This window comes from Salminus brasiliensis, chromosome 10, assembly GCF_030463535.1.
Source record: "Salminus brasiliensis chromosome 10, fSalBra1.hap2, whole genome shotgun sequence".
NCBI classification, from domain to species: domain Eukaryota; kingdom Metazoa; phylum Chordata; class Actinopteri; order Characiformes; family Bryconidae; genus Salminus; species Salminus brasiliensis.
This window is the reverse complement of record NC_132887.1, coordinates 30,971,530-30,987,827: the sequence shown is the minus strand read 5'-3', so window position 1 is coordinate 30,987,827 and position 16,298 is coordinate 30,971,530. Positions and strand designations below refer to the sequence as shown.

The following is a 16,298-nucleotide window of genomic DNA, read 5'->3' as shown; positions in this document are numbered from 1 at the left end:
ATACTAATTCTATTGTAGATAATGAAGTAGCCATCACAACTGTAATCCTCTAAGGGTTAACCCTTTGGTGTCTCTTCCTGCAGATGTGGAGCTATTGTCCGTGGAGAGCACCAAGGCCAGCTGCTGGGTGAATCACAAACTCAGACAGCACGAGGAGCAGTGGAAGGAGGACGACTGCACTTTCTGCCAGTGTGTGGACGGAGAACCCCACTGCACAGCCATGGCCTGCAAACAGAGCTGCCAGAACCCAGTCAAAATCCCAGGAGAGTGCTGCCCCTTCTGTGAGGGTAAGGACACAAACACACACATGGACACACACGCACAGAAGCAGACACACATAGTGGCAAACGTGCACACACACATGCAAGTATTCACATGTAGCCCCTTTTTGTTTATAGGACTGAGGGTTTTGTAAACCAAGGCTTACTATAACATGAACACACACACAAACCTGAATGTTAACACTTCTCAATCCTACACTTAGTCTCTCTTTTTCAACAACACACACACATTCACACTTTCTATGATGAGAGGAACTTATCAACACCTCACCATTAAGCTACTAAAAGTATGCCAGATATTTAAATGTGAACATTGAGACTACTGGCCAAAAGCTGAGGCCCAAACCAAGGGACAGCAAGCCCTGTGACTACCCACAGCCAAAGAAATAGCATATATGCAGAACAGAATTACAGCAACTGAGCTTCAGTGTCTCATATCATCAGTTGAAGCTTAAAGTTGATGTATTGAAAGGCCTAATTACTATTAGTCATATTTACTGTACATAAACACGCTTGGAGGAGAGCACTCACTGCCCAGTGTTGTCTACAAGAGCTGGCAAACAGTTGGGTAGCACCTTTGTAGACCATACAAGAGAGGATAATCTAAGCCATTTCCCCCCACCTAGCTCACTGCAGACTTGATCTGTAGGTGGGTCACAAATATTGGAGCATAAATCTCATTCGCAGTGTCTTCTGAAATCAAGGGTATTTATATATATATATATATAAAAAAAATGTTTTTCCTACTATAACTGAGGATCTGAATGCATAAGCACAAAAGCACTAGGGAAGCCAGGGTGTTGGCTGCTCACCTCCCACCTCATTCCCAGCTCCCCAGCTTGTCCCAAAAGTACTGGATATAGCACCCAGTGATCTAGGTGGTCCTCTTTAAGACTCCTGACCCATTGTTGGCTGTGGCACCATTGGGATTTAAACAGGTCTTGTTGATGATCCAAATAGTTGCCTCAGATTTTCCTAGAAGGAAGTGACCTATAATTCAGATCTACTTAAAATTGAACATTAAGATTAGGAATAAGATGAACACATCTATTATTGGTCCAGAGCTTCAGCACTGACGTATTTGTCTTGTAATTGGAGTTGGGTCTAATCACTTACACACACAGTATCAAAATGGGTGATTGTTTCCTTAAAATTTGTGCACGCATTTATCCTGAAGTCAGATTTCCAGCATGGACCTCAGGCTTAGATTGTGTTAGCTGTAATTGTCTTCAGTTGGGAATGTTTTCTTTAAGTACTCAATTCTTCTAGATTATTGTAACAGTGTGAAGCTCATTTGAAAGAAAATTGCACAAGAGCAGTTGCTTGTGTGTTCATTTCTTCGGGTAACTGCCTGTCCCGCCATTATACAGCTTGTTAGCCATCCTGTACCATCCATGTGCACGTTTACCCCCACAGTAGCTCATTAAAAAAGGCCTGCAGGCATTCTTCAGACTGGAGAAATCTTACCCTTTATTGGGCTAACCTGCCAAAAGGAACCCAACCTGGCTTCCTTAACTGCAGAACAGTATACAGGCCGAACATAATGAGTTACAGCTCCTTGTGGTTATTTGCTTGCCAGCAAGGAGAGGCCTTTGTGGGCTGCACACGTGCCACCACAGCGGCAACTCCCCACGACAACCACAGACCCATTTTACCATCATTTAAGTATCAACAGATGAGATGATGGAGGTTCAGGGTTTAGGAGAAAGTGGTGCTTCTGTACGGCAATTTAACTAATGCGAGAGGCAGCCCGTTCATGAAAGACTGTCAGATAAGGAAAGTGAGGGCAGAATAATCATGGCTGCATTTATCTGTAATCACTGGAACCCAGAGGGTGCTGCTGTTAGCAATCCTAACGCTTAGACAGGATTGTTAGCATGATTTTCAAGAATGCAGACTTGATCTGTACATGGCTCACTCTATGTGCAAAAGTATTAGAGAACGAATCTCATTCGCCGTGAAATCAAGGGTATTTATAAAAAATGTAAAAAAAAAAAAAAAAAAAAGTTTTCTACTAGAACATTGCTGGGACAATCTGAATGCAAAAGCACAAAAGGACTAGGGAAGCCAGGGTGTTGGCTGTGGCTGCTCACCTCCCCACCTTGTCCCAAAAGTACTGGATAGTGAACCATTATTCCAGAGAACACAGTTCCACTGCTCCTCAGCTCATTGCTGGAAGGCTTTACACCCCCTCTAGCCCACGCCTGGCATTAGGCATAGTGCCTGTAGGATCATGTTTATCTGCTACAGGGACTAGACAAGCTACCTGTGTGCATTTAAAGTAGCTGAACGCATTAACTAGAAAGGGGCGTCCACGAACTTCTGGACAAAGTGTATTTGTATTCAACAAACAGTTGATAAAAGACAAAGCTGACATTGTGAAATCATCTGTGCCTTGATTTCGCTCCCCTGAAAGATGTGAATTTATCAAAACACCAAGACACTAGCAAATTAGCAATGCTAGCTCATGTTTTACCACACCCCATGACTCACTGGAAGAAGTTAATGTCTGGAACTGAATGTTTTGATGTTCTGATGTCCAGTGTCCATTCATGTCTTGCTTAATAATGACATTCTGACTGCATGTGATGGACCTGTCCATCTCCAGAAGCATCAGAAGCTAATCTTCAACTCATATGTTCCTTCAGAGCCTTCGTATGAGACTGTGAGCCCCTTATTGTGTCCCCCACTCGAAAACTGCTCCCTATCAGCACAAGACTGCCCTTTTGGCTTCCTGCAGGATCACAACGGCTGTCTGCTGTGTCAGTGTCTTGGCAGTAAGTGAATTCAAGATCTTTCACACTTTGCTTAGGTTTTAGACAGCCAGCCACATCGGGCCCAAATCTGATCTTTTCTTTGAAGTCTAAACAGCAAACAAATCACATCCATTTATCTAATTGAAATCATTTATATACTTACATTTACATTTAAAGCATTTAGAAGATGCTTTTATGCAGAGCGACTTACAAAAGTGCGTCACTGTTTAATCAGAAAATACCCGTAGCTAGTTTGTATAGACTAGGATCCAAAGATACCTAGATACTACTAAATACAAAAGCCAGGATGGAGACCACAATACTCCACACTGCACTTTCACCCAAATACTCTTAGAAGAGGTGGGTCTTCGGTCTGCATTTGAAGACAGCGAGTGACTGCCATTCGGACACCCAGGGGAAGTTCGTCCACCAATTCAGTGGATCTTAAAGGATGGCAGGTCAGCTGAAGCCGAGCCATACTTGAAGCTCGAATATGTTTGTACATATATGTACAGACACAGTCATTTCAGCAGCAAATGAGTCTGTGTTGACACCTAAAACGAACAGAAGAGCAAAGCTGCTAATGCTGTTCCACCCTACAGTCATACATGTAGCCTCACGGCAGAGCGGTGTTGCTAACAGGCCACTTTAAAAACACTCTAAAGTGTATGTTCCTGCAAGTGCCAGCAGTGCACAACACAAGTAAACACTGGCTTAATACACAGAGCACAGTCCAGATGAATCATCTTGGACACGAGTCTGCTTCACACAGTAACTTGTTCATGAGGCATTTCCCATGACGTGCATTTCCTCAAGCTCACCAGCCTTTTTTTCATGAACCAGGGGTTTTCAAGTCTGTATAGTTCTTTTTAGGGCAGAGTTGATTTGGCATTCTGTTTTAAAGAAACCTCTTTACAGTGGTTTAACTATTGACTCCTCTTGTGTGGACACAGCAATCTGATTGAATTAGCAGTCATAACAATATAAACAATATGTACAGCTTTTTTTATGTTAACATAAAAAAAGAGAGCCTGAGGCTTTAAATGCAGCCAAAAGAATAAGCACATTTACAGGCTTGAGCAAGAGCAAAGGCACTCCTGGTCAAATTAAAGGTTTGATTTTCTAACTGTAAGGACACATTCTAAAAATAATTACTGTTTAGTAGCTTAATTGAATTGTAATATACTGTAAAATAAAACTCAAACATTAAATTCTGAAACAATAAAAATATAATTATGTGATTTGGGCTTTGACTACAGATTCTTAAGGATCCCCTTTTTTAGCCAAAGGAATCAATGCAAAAGGACCACACCTCTAATAGAGCTCACCTCTAATGTCACAATGATACAAATACACTAGTAACACCCAACCAACCACAATGGGTACCACACAAATTACTTTTACTTGGGCAGCTATCTGAGACACCATAGCAACATCACACAAATAACCTGAAATACCATATCAATCACATTGCAACACCATAGCATTCATCTAGCAACCACGTAGGTACACTATCAACCACCAGGAATACTTTAGCAATCACCTATCAACACCATAGGAACCACCTAGCAACCACTTAGCAACGTCATACCAACCACCTAGCAACCATGTAGCAACACTGAAACAGCCACAGAGCAACCACTTAGCAACACCATAACATCTACATAGCAGCAGACTAGCAACTACATGTGTGGGAACCACTAAACCCGAGCAGCCAGTGTACATTTCCTTCAGGACCTGCACTTCTCTAGTTTTCTATTATCTTTTTTATTAATTGTTTTTTTTTGTTTGTTTGTTTATAATCTTAAACTTTTCAGGCTGTTTTAAATGTATTTAAATATTTTTAACTTCAAATAGACTAACATTCCAGAATTTATGCAGTTGCCACCATTGTACATGGATATTTTTACCCCTCTATTGTACATTTATAGATGTTTTTACGTTTATGCGCCTCTTACTTACCTCATTTCAGATGACTCCTGCCCCGAATTGTCCAAGTATTGCAACCTACAATGCCCAATGGGATATGAGAAGGATGACTTTGGCTGTGAAGTGTGTGAGTGCAGCTTGCCCTCTAAGTGTAAACCTCTCACCTGCAGCAAGACCTGTCCCTATGGATATATGTAAGTCTGCGGGAACCTTAAACAAGGCTTTTTTTTCTTCTTCTTCTTCTTCTTCTTCTTCTTCTTCAATCTAGACATGGCTTCTTCTACCCAAGCGACTTTAATCACTATAATCAGGTTAAGTCAGGTGGAAGCACAGTTGCACAGCAGTTTAAATACCTTGCCTTTATGTGAACTTGTGTGAGCAGTGTTTGATTTTCACTCTTACTTTTCAATTAAGTAAGAAATGTCTGCAAGGACTGTGTTAAAACATTTACTAGTGAGGAGATTTACTAGTGCAGCACTTTGGCAAGCATTTAGCAAAATTCACCTTCATGTTCATCAAAGCATCTTTGTTATAAAGACTAGGTTTTGTCTAAATATGACAAACTTGACAGTTTCTCTTTCCAAACTATTCATGAAGCCTGCATTCAAAATCTTTTAATGATGTTTAAACAGCTCAAGGTTATGAGTCCTGACATCTCATCAGAGAGATTAAATGTTTGGGTAATGCCAAGGTAGCAGTCTCGTCTGTTGCTTCTTCAGCTTTTGTTCATGGAAAACTGGCCTTATGTATAAAGTATACTATTTATTACGCATCACATTCTATTTAATAGAACATCTATTTAATATACAACAAATAAAAGACGCTAGTGTATTAAAAAGACAATTTGAAAAGCACAGTGTACCCGAATTTGGACAGCTAATGGATCTACTTGGTTTATGATTTAGTCTCAGTCATTGCAAATGAACAGATCAGACATGATATGTTAATGTACAGAGAGTCTAATCATCACAGAAAGAGAAAGAGCTTTCAGGCCTAGCTGCTGAACTGTTGATTCCTTCTATGAAAATCAAAAAAAGCTCAGCTCTCATCTTGGCCATGGTTTGTGCTTGAAATGGCTTGGCCTGTACCCCCTCCCTGCCAGTAATCCGCCTGACTTGAGCAAACATCTGGAAATTTTCCTCTTTACTCCCCACAGATCCTCACCTCCAAGCCAGCCACTTTTCGTTTCATAAAGCGTCCCTCCATTCCACCACAGCGTCACAAAAGAGGCCTGTGTGTGCCTTACATGAAATTCTTCCGCTATCTGAACCGTGCTGTTGAGGAACCTATTCCGGAGATTGGGCTGACAGGGTCTTCGCTGGGTGCCGGATTGTGGTTTTGGGGAGGGGGGGGATTGATGGGACCAGGAAGCACAGAATCCTCATACTGCAGCTCCCTCTTGGGGGGGGGGGTTGTGTTTATAGTGGCCCACAAAGAGAATCAAAGATCCTCCTCTTTGAATATGTTTGTTGATACTGAGGTAAGGTTCTGAGGTTTAACGACTTTGTGGCTTTTGTTACTTCTCCAAAAATGATAAATGAACAGTCAATCACATGACCAGTTGGAAGTGAACGCTGCAGGATGCTAGTGTCAGTTCCTTTGATGGATGCCAAACATGGGGCATTCCGGTGGCTATAAGGTTTCTGTTGCTTTCCACAGAACCATAGAGCTCAACAGCATGACCTTGATAGCAGGAGTGTGGCCCTTGAGCTTCAGCCCAAGCCGGCTTTAAGAAAAGGAACAAATGTGAACGAAAAGTACAAGCCTCGCTTGTCCAGCGTGTGTCACGGTGCGTAGCGGAGCGGCTGTTTGGACTGACATTTGGCACAGTGGAGCACCCCTGGGCTCTGCACAATGGAGGACTTAAACCGTTTCCCCTTCTCAATGGGGCTAAAATATCATCGGATCTGACAGGACATAGCGGGGCCATTGGTGGGGGCCCACTGGAATTTGTGCCGAGCCAGCAGTAGTCCCTAGTGAAATTCCACAGGCCAACTTTAAACAAAGCCTGACTCCAAAGGTCACGGGACGCCCTGTCTCTATGTTTGTACACTGTGGGCCTCCACGGTGCGTCCGGCTCAATACACAATACTGCTGTTTCAGCAAGAGAGCGGAGGACTTATGCTGCCGCTGTGTAGTGTCTAAGTAGGTGCTCACTGTTTTGATGGAGGTGGGAGAGACAGATAGTAAACCTAAGACTGGCTATGGACAAAAGTAATGGGAGACCTGCTCTTTCATTGTTCCTTCTGAAACTAAGGACAGTTTATCCTGTCTCTAATGTTCAGAGAAGGTTTCTGCTAGATTTTGGAGCATTGCTGTGAGGATTTGATTGCATATCCCAAAGGTATTGGATGGAGCACTGTCCATCATTCCAGAGAACCCCTGTCCACTGCTCTACAGCTTAATGCCGGGGGAGGGGGGCTGTATACCCCTCTAACCCATGCCTGGCATTAGACATGGTGCCAATAGGTTCATGTTTACCTGCTCCAAAGAATCCTATTGTATTGGTAGTACTTCACTACAGGGACTAGACAGATTTGTGTGTGCGCACATTTGCACATCTGTGTCAGCAATGGGTGCAACTTTAAAAAGTAGCCGAGTGCATACATTACAAGGGGTGTCCACAAACATTTGACATGTAATGTATGTGCAAAGAAAGGCATTGACCCCTGCACACTTGAAACACACCTGGCCTGAACACGGCTGCATCTGCACCCATGCAACTGCAAACTGTATGTTTGTTATCATGCAGGCGTGTTGCTTTATAGATCTGTTATGCAATTCTGTCCATCTGTCCTCAGACCTAGAAAATCGCTGGGTGAAATCATTCCAGAATATATGCAGAGATGGAATAGCCCAGGAATAGGATTTGGAACCACGGTCAGTGGTAATAAAGTGTAATGCTAGAGAGATGGGATTAAACATTACATTCCCTTTTCAAGTCTGCATCAGAGGTCTGAGAAAGGATGAGCAAGTGAGAGATGGACAGAACAGCGACTGTTCACTAGAGAGTGCCGCCCAGCAGTAAAAAGGCGAATTGAGATGGCGAGACTGAACATCAGACACAGATACAGAGGTGGTCAGATCTTAGAAGTGCAGCACAGTGGCGTCTTTCATGTAAAGCTTGAAAACAAGAAATGCCTCATCTCGTCTAAACATGGACCCATGAGGATTGGATGAATGGAAGAGTTAAGTGGGCTGGGGGGGGGGACCATGTTGTTAGTGCTGGAATGGCGTGCGCACCACAGGGATCTCACATGTTTCTGGGTGCTGCTTTTATCTGGACTCTTCAAAGGGAACTCATATAGTGGGGAGGAAAGCAGAACCATATGCCCTGCTGTACCAGTCTTGACCATCTGGCTCGTCGGTCTTTGCAGAGTACCTTCAACAAGGAGGAGTGGAGCACAGAGCCTTCCATTATTATAGTGCATGTTCGTGTATTAGCCAAGCTGTTAAATCTTCACTAGTGTGGACATGATACGTCTACTTGCATCACGTGGTCACCACAAACTTGGTATCTGGAATGGAGAGGGCTGCAGGTTGTTGGTTGGCAGACAAAATGCCTGTTGGCAGTTTAGGAAGCACTGTATTGTGCATGCCTCATTAGGAAGGGAGATGTGAGAAATGATAGGAGCTTGAGGTCAGAAGAATTCAACAGCTGAATGGAAACGTGAAAGCTTGGTCAGCTCTGGTCAAGGAAGAGGAGGGTCTGAAGGTGAAGATAGCATATTGGCTAAATTCACTGTCTAATGTTGGAGTTGTAGTTGTACAGCAGTACGCTGATCAGCTACAGTTCATCATCCACATCTATAGCAATGATGAGCAATGAATCAAGTGGTCATCAAATCAGTCATATACAACTAGTCCAAGACACGGCTTAATCCATGTCTAAGAAATCAGACCATCTAGCTACATACTGTAATATCATTTAAATTTACACCTTTTATATTTAAGTTCTGGTCTGGTTTGAATATCCACTCATTTCACATTAGACAAAAATATTGGGGCACTTGCTTGTTTATTGTTTCTTTTGAAATCAAGGGTATTTAAAAAAAAATATCCTGCCTTTGTTGGAGAAACTGTCACTTGTCCTAGATTTTGGAGCTTTGCTGTGAGGATTTGATTGCATTCAGCGACAAGAGCATTAGTAAGGTCAGGATGTTGCATGAAAACTCATGCCAAAAGCACTAGCTGGAGCACCATCATTCCAATGAACACATTTCCACTGCTCCACAGCTCAATGCTGGGGGCGCTGTGTACCCCTCCAGCTAACACCTGGCATTAGGCATGATATCAGTAGGTTCATGTTTGTCTGCTTCAGAGATTTCAATTCTGTTGGCAGTACTGCTCTACAGGGACTAGATAAGGTGTGCAGCAATGGGTGCAACTTAAAGTAGCTGAATGCATTCATTAAAAGTCCGCAAACATTTGGACATAGTGTATTTAGTGCAAACTGATCATTTGATTTAAAACTCTGTGTCTTTTAAAAGAACTTCCATCACTAATAATCATATCTCACTCCACTCAGGAGGAACAAGCACGGCTGTGAGATGTGTCGCTGCATCAAGTGCCCCCCCTTTACATGTGACAAGCAGTGCAGTGATGGCTACAAGCAGAACCGGAAGGGCTGCAGTGTGTGCCTCTGTAAAGGTGAGTGTGTTATTTTCTTTCTATCCTATGTCGGGAACCACATCTAATCTAATCAATCGTGCCACCCAGATGTCTGTTTAAGTAAACGTATATAGAATATGTGATTCTGATGTATGTGATAATCTTCTTACAATGGCACCTGTCCAGGGGTGGGATATATTAGGTAGGACGTGAACGGTCAGTCTTTAAGTTGATTGTTAGAAGCAGGAAAAATGAGCAAGTGTAAAATCTGAGTTGTGTGGTCTTCCCAGTATGCAGTGGTTAGTACTTATCAAAAGTGCTCCAAGGTGAAGCAACAACAGTCTTGGATGCCTAAGGCTAATCAATGCACATGGAGGGGAGCGAAGGCAAGCCCGTCTGGTCCGAGCCGACAGAAGAGCTGCTGTAGCACAAATTGCTGAAAATATAATTCTTGTTATAACCGAACACACAGTGCAGTGCCCCCTACTGCGTATGTCCACCATGTGTGCAAGTGTCTACAATGGGCATGTGAGCATCAGAACTGGGCCATGGAGCAGTGTGGCCCAGCAGGTGGCCTGGTCTGATGAATCATATTTACTTTTACATTATGTAGGCGGCCAGGTGTGTGTGCATCATTTATCTAGGGAAGAGTCAGCACCAGGATGCACTGTGGGGAAAAAGGCAAGCCAGCGGAAGGAGTGTGTTACTCTGGGCAATGTTCTGTTGGAAAACCTGGGGTTCTAATATTCTTGCGGCTGTTCCTTTGACACGTAGCATCCTACCTAAAAAATAAAGTTGAGGTTTAAGTACACCCCAACAGTATTCCCTAATGAGAGTGGCCTCATTCAGTAGGATGATGCACCCTGTCACACTGGCCTTCATATTCCCCAGATCTCACTCCAACTGGGCTTCTGTGGGGTGTGCAGGACAAAAAGGTTAAATCATTCTGGTGTCAGATACCACAGGACACCTTCAGAGGTCTTGTGGAGTCCATGCCTCAGTGGGTCAGAGCGCTTTTGGCAGCATTGGGGGGGGGGGGGGTGCAGAGTCTGAGCAATAATAGGCAGTTATGGCCGATTGGTGTATACTTGTTTCTTAACAAGTACATTCAGTGTGCTTATTAAGAAATAATAGCACAGCACTGTGAGGTGAGCTAATAACTATAATACAGCCCCATCTGGTCTGCAGCAGTAGGTCACAGGGTAAAGTGCGTATGGTTCCACAAACACAACAAGGTGTGTGAAATGTACTTTGCATTACAGCAGAGTGTATTATGAGAGAAGAATTTGTGTTTTTTGAGGTTTGAAGTTTTGAGGTCCCTTATTTTTTTTCGGTTCTCCTGCTGCTGTAGACACAACATGATATCACACTAATGTCCTTCCAGCTGCCCTGTGGCAAGCGGAGGCCTGTATTGAAGTGATGACCGGTCATTTTGATCTGGTTCATGAAGCTTCAGTAGAAAGATGATTTTTTTTTTTAAATGCCAGCTTAGGTTTCTGTGATATTGCTTTTCTTACTAATCTATAAATCCATAAAGCTAGGGTGTCTCTTTGTTTTTTTCTTGGTCTTTGTAAGCAAACAAACATGATAAACGTTTAGAGGCTATGCACTGACGTCACGTTCCCGCTGGAATGCTCCCCCTTTAGTCAGACTGGGTGGCAAAACATTCAGCAGCACGGCAGCTTTTATTAGGAAAAATGGCCAAACCGCTAAAGAATGAAGCCATCATCTGCTCAAGGTTAACGCGGTTAGACTCTGCAGCAATCCAAGCAAATTACTAAAGAACCAATACTCCATGGACAGCGATGTGTAGCCAGCTAAATGAGACTGAAATCACACCCATTTAGAGGAAGAAGCCTCATATCTGAGAGCACAAAGTCAAGTAAATAGTCTGAGTTTTCCACTGTTTCCAGACTGGTTTCTCACTCACTTGAACTTAGCATGTTGCTAAATTTTCCCACACCTCTTTTCAGAGCGTGACTTCACCAGTCAATGAGATCCCACACGTTTTGATGCCTGGATTCCAGTTGTTTCTGTGAATTGCAGGAATCTATTAGTTTATCTTCCCTTAGCTTTCAGGAGTCTGTAAAAGGAAAGCTAAGAATTCCTGCTGAATCTGCTTCTACAGTCAATCGCACAACAGCTCGTTCCCTTTTTCTGTGCTAGCGGCCTTCACTCTGAACGCCAACGCTGCCACTATTTTTTGCCACTCTGTGGGCATGGCCGCAGTGATGCTGTGAAACATCTGAACCAGGTGATTTCAAACATCCAGAGTTCTTTTCTTGTTAATGGATAAGGGCCAGTTTTGGGAAACGAAAGAAACACAGCTTGACTTGCTACTACAGGTGGTTTGCATAGCACAGATGCATGTGCTCTTCCAGTCACAGTGGAACAAGGTTGCTCCGAGCTTAATAAAAGGAAAATGTGGGGGTAATTTTGGGCCGAACGTATAAGGGAAATGATTCCGTTAACTTTATTTGCAGGAAAATGAACTGTTAAACCTGCACAGAGTTAACTCACAGACTTTATATTCTAGCAGTTTCAGTGGCTTGGGGATTAAATGACCTCACTTGGAAGTGCACCTCAGCTCTTGCCAGAAAACGACACATTTCGTTCACACACAGATGTAAGGTCGAAACCTTTTCTGAGCTTTTTTTGGAAGCCTCAAGTTGTATGTGTGTGTGTTTGTTCTCTTTTTCAGAGGGTGAGCGTGCCCTCAGCACTACTGCACCTCCTCCCCCTCCCAGCTACTGCCTGACTGCAAACGGCCAGCGCTTCGAGGAGGGCGAGGGTTGGCACGATGGCTGCAGAGACTGCTACTGCCACGCTGGACGCGAAATGTGTGTGCTCATATCTTGTCCTGTGCCCAGCTGCAAACAACCAGTGCTCAGGCCACACCAGTGCTGTCCAACCTGTGAGGGTACGTACAGAACAGCCTTGAACGTTACACTTAACATTTACATTTACAGCATTTAGCTTAATGTTCGAACTAGAGCTGAGATCTGATCTGAGGTCCAGATTTTGATGTTCGATGGTTTATAGATGTTGCCAAAAAGACAACTGGCTACTGTGAAGGTTTCCAGCCTTGTTCTCAAAAAGTATGTTTCATGTGTTATATGAGAACCCCTTTTCATTGCTGGGACACCGGCACTACATATACCCTGATGCACAAAATTCACTTGCACAACACATGCAGTGTAATCAACAGTCAGATCAGCTCTTGGGTAATACACTACAAGCAGATAGGTTAGCAAGGTTAGCCTTTTTTAACCAGTGTAGGCTGCAGTTTTGTCTGAGGTACCTACAAGTACCTTCAGAAGGAGTATATATGGACCACCTTCAGTGCAATTAAACATAAAATATGTAGTCCAATAAAATCTAGTTTTATTTATATGTCCCTGCCATCCTCCCCCATATTCCATCCTGTAAATGTCTGGAATACTCTGACTTTTCAGCTGAGTATTATAACTTCCAAATTACTGCAATTTCAACATTTTCATCCTTGTATTCTGGCATCCCAGTCATTTCTGTGCACTGAAGGTCTTTTATGGAAGCTTCTGTTGTTCTGTTGGTACTGTATATATATATATATATATATATATATATATATCAGGGAACCTATTAGAAGAGCTGGGTTTAGTTCGCAAAATTATATCACGCTGAGCTTACTTTCAAAGCATTCAGTGGTTGGTTTGTTTTTTTTATTCGGTAGATTATTTCAAAAGGTGTGCATCTGTTGGGTCTCCACCCTTATTTACTTGTTAGACCTCATTCTACAATGTCTTCCATTAGGTGGGCAAAATTGAACTGTGAATCACAAAACAAACACGCCACACCTACAGGCCAACTAAATCAGCCACTGTTCAAGGCAAATAGTCAGCAGACCGACCGGAAACTGATGAAATAAACCCCGCCCAACAAAAACAGTGCCCTGTAATGTGTTTTTACCTAAAACCACCTAGTGATCCACCTTTTTTCATAATTTTCTAAACACAAAAATGAAATGCTCATCAGCTTATTCTCATAAAAATCCACTTTTAACAATCTCAGGACTGTTGCTCTTGCTGAGAGAACACGGCAGATGGGGGTAAATGTTCCAAGACGTATGCGTGCGATTGCAACCCTTCAGTCATGAACATTTTTCTCTTGTCTGAGCGTCCTTATTAAACTGCTTAAACTTTCTTGGTTTGATACAGAGGAGGCAGGCAGCGGCCAGCCAGAGGGAATGGACATGGTGGTGTGCCGCGCCCCTGGAGGGGATCTTTACGTGGAAGGTGAGACGTGGAACCTGGACGAATGCACCCGCTGTACATGCAGGCAGGGCAGAGTGCTGTGCGACACAGAAGTATGCCCCCCCACCCTCTGCCAGGCACCAACCAGGAGCAAGGACACCTGCTGCTACATCTGCCCAGGTACCTCTCAGATACATGCAGAAACCTTTTCTTTGAGGTATTGGCTTAGGTTGAAGAAAAAGATAATTTAGGCCTTTGATATAACTTTTGCCTTGCTCAAAAATGCCAGCCATGACATGTTTAACGTCCCCATATGACGAGGCCAATGTAGCTACAAGTAATGGAGCATATACTCTTCCCATAGGTCCATTTCATGTTAGCCACAGTGTCCACATGGAACCAGTGCTAAATTTGCACTGGCTAAATTTCCAGGCCAGAGTATGCTTGCATAATTAATTCATTTTTGGGTTGAAGAAACGCATCACTACCTGATCTGTGCCACCTGCCAACAGCTATTATTTACTGTGATGTTTTTTTTGGAGTTGATTTGGGTGGGCTGATGTTCAGATTTAACAATTATGCCTTTTTTTTGCCTTATTTTTTTGCACCTACAAGAAATTCTTATGGATGCAGCATCACTGACCTCGTGTTCGAGTTCTGTGCTCAGGCATAGTTAGCGGCCGCACTAGATGCGTACCTTGCCAGAGTGCAACTGACCCGTGCATGATCCTACCTCTTCAGGCATGCCTGGGCAAGGTTATATATAATTAAGCGATCACACTAGTCAGGACACTAGTCACACCAGTCAACAGGCCTGGCTTTGGGGGCAAAAAACAAGCTTGGGCACGGTACAGATTGCCCAGTGCGAGTGCACGCTAAATTATCAACTGGGCTAGCCTCTAATATTAGCACCCTTCATCTAGCTTCTAATATAACCATCCATTTTTTATTCTGCCAGGTACTAGAGCACATGGCCCAGAGTTTCTTTGTTTCATTTGTATAAATACCAGACAATGTTCAGGCTCAGAAAGTCAGTGTTCTAGGCTATGTATGTAATCTTTCCCTACTGTAACTATCTGAACTAACTCTAGATTAGAATGATCAGAATGGTTAAATAAATACAAAGAAACAAAAACTCACGTGGGAACAAAAATTAAAAGGGAAAAAAATGGGCCAATTTACACTTCTTTTTTTTTTTATTAGCATGATATTCCATAATACCAACCAAATCATTCTAAGACTCTTGCTCTCGCTTGCATACCACCCCCCACTCCCCTCCACATTTGTGGAGTGAAATGTCAAATTCCATCTGATGGACATTAAGCCTCCAAAACGTAAGATTTTATTAGCATATGTTCTTGCAGGTACAGAAAGGCAAGCGCTTTCCATGAGAGCACTTTATTGTCTGGCCCAGACCTGTAAACCGAATGGCCTGAAACGCCTTACACATCCACCCTGCGGCAAGAAACACATGTGGCCATGTTTGTGTCTTTTTTTTCTTTTCTTTTTTTTCCCTTCCTCAGACAGCAGGTCATGCCTGCCTCAAACACTCTCGATGTAGTAAACAGAACCACCTCTGCAATCCTTCCAACTCCATCCTTAAATCAGACTCGCATGACTGCCTGAGAAACTCCTGGCTCTCTCTATGAACTGCCCGTCAGGCTTATCAGCCCCATCTCGCAGCTAAATGTAGACTGTCAAATTCAGCACTTTGATGAATGGAGGGGCCTCTGTGGCAGGAAACGTGGGAACGACTCACATTTGACAAACGATGGTTCCAGCGATCTGTGCGGAACGTGCGCCTTAGCTGCAAGCCATAAACTGAACTACAAGTGATGTAAAGAGGAGGTTAACATATAGATCTTAACCCCAGTCCATGCTGTGCACTTCTGCTCCTCAGAGGACACGCTCAGTTCCCTGCTTCCGGTCAACAGTAGCCAGCAAGAGTACTGCATCTCCAGTGATGGAGACGTCCTATTGGCTGGAGATTCTTGGAAACCTAATGCCTGCACCAGTTGTATCTGCAACAACGGGACTGTTCAGTGCTTCTCCCAGCGATGCCCAGCTGCCAACTGCAGAGTTCCAGTTCTGCGTAAGGGCCAGTGCTGTCCACACTGTCTAGGTAAGTCCCTACGTAACTGGCCCTGTTGCCTACCTTCTGTTTCTTTTATGCATTCGCATCTTAAGCTCATTGCGATGAAAAAGACTGGTTCCCTTTTCTGGAGCACATTTGGGAGTGTTCCCTTGCATATTACAGCTGGGCAAATGCTAAAATGTGTTGGACAGGGCTATTCCAGGTCCAGGATCGGGAACTACTGTGCAAATGAAAAAGTTCAATCAATAATATTTAAAAGTCTGTCTACTGTCAGCAGTACCTCCGTTGGTGGTGGTTCTTCTATATAAGGATTTAGTCTGCTCTATCTGAACATGAACACTGTTTCAGTAGCAGCGGAAGCTGTAATGTAACTGTGACAAAAGATCAATCGTGT

At 43.3% G+C, this 16,298-nt stretch overlaps 1 protein-coding gene across 1 annotated transcript in view; it reads left to right on the top strand.

Moving 5' to 3' along the window:
* The window catches only part of LOC140564386 (cysteine-rich motor neuron 1 protein-like), a 60,366-nt gene that overhangs the window by 40,424 nt on the left and 3,644 nt on the right, over positions 1 to 16,298 (top strand). Inside the window, exons 6-12 of the mRNA XM_072689802.1 lie at positions 84 to 287; positions 2,930 to 3,058; positions 5,010 to 5,160; positions 9,495 to 9,616; positions 12,279 to 12,497; positions 13,774 to 13,989; positions 15,710 to 15,931. Of these exons, the coding sequence (XP_072545903.1) occupies positions 84 to 287; positions 2,930 to 3,058; positions 5,010 to 5,160; positions 9,495 to 9,616; positions 12,279 to 12,497; positions 13,774 to 13,989; positions 15,710 to 15,931 (1,263 nt within the window). The remainder of the gene's footprint in view (positions 1 to 83; positions 288 to 2,929; positions 3,059 to 5,009; positions 5,161 to 9,494; positions 9,617 to 12,278; positions 12,498 to 13,773; positions 13,990 to 15,709; positions 15,932 to 16,298) is intronic.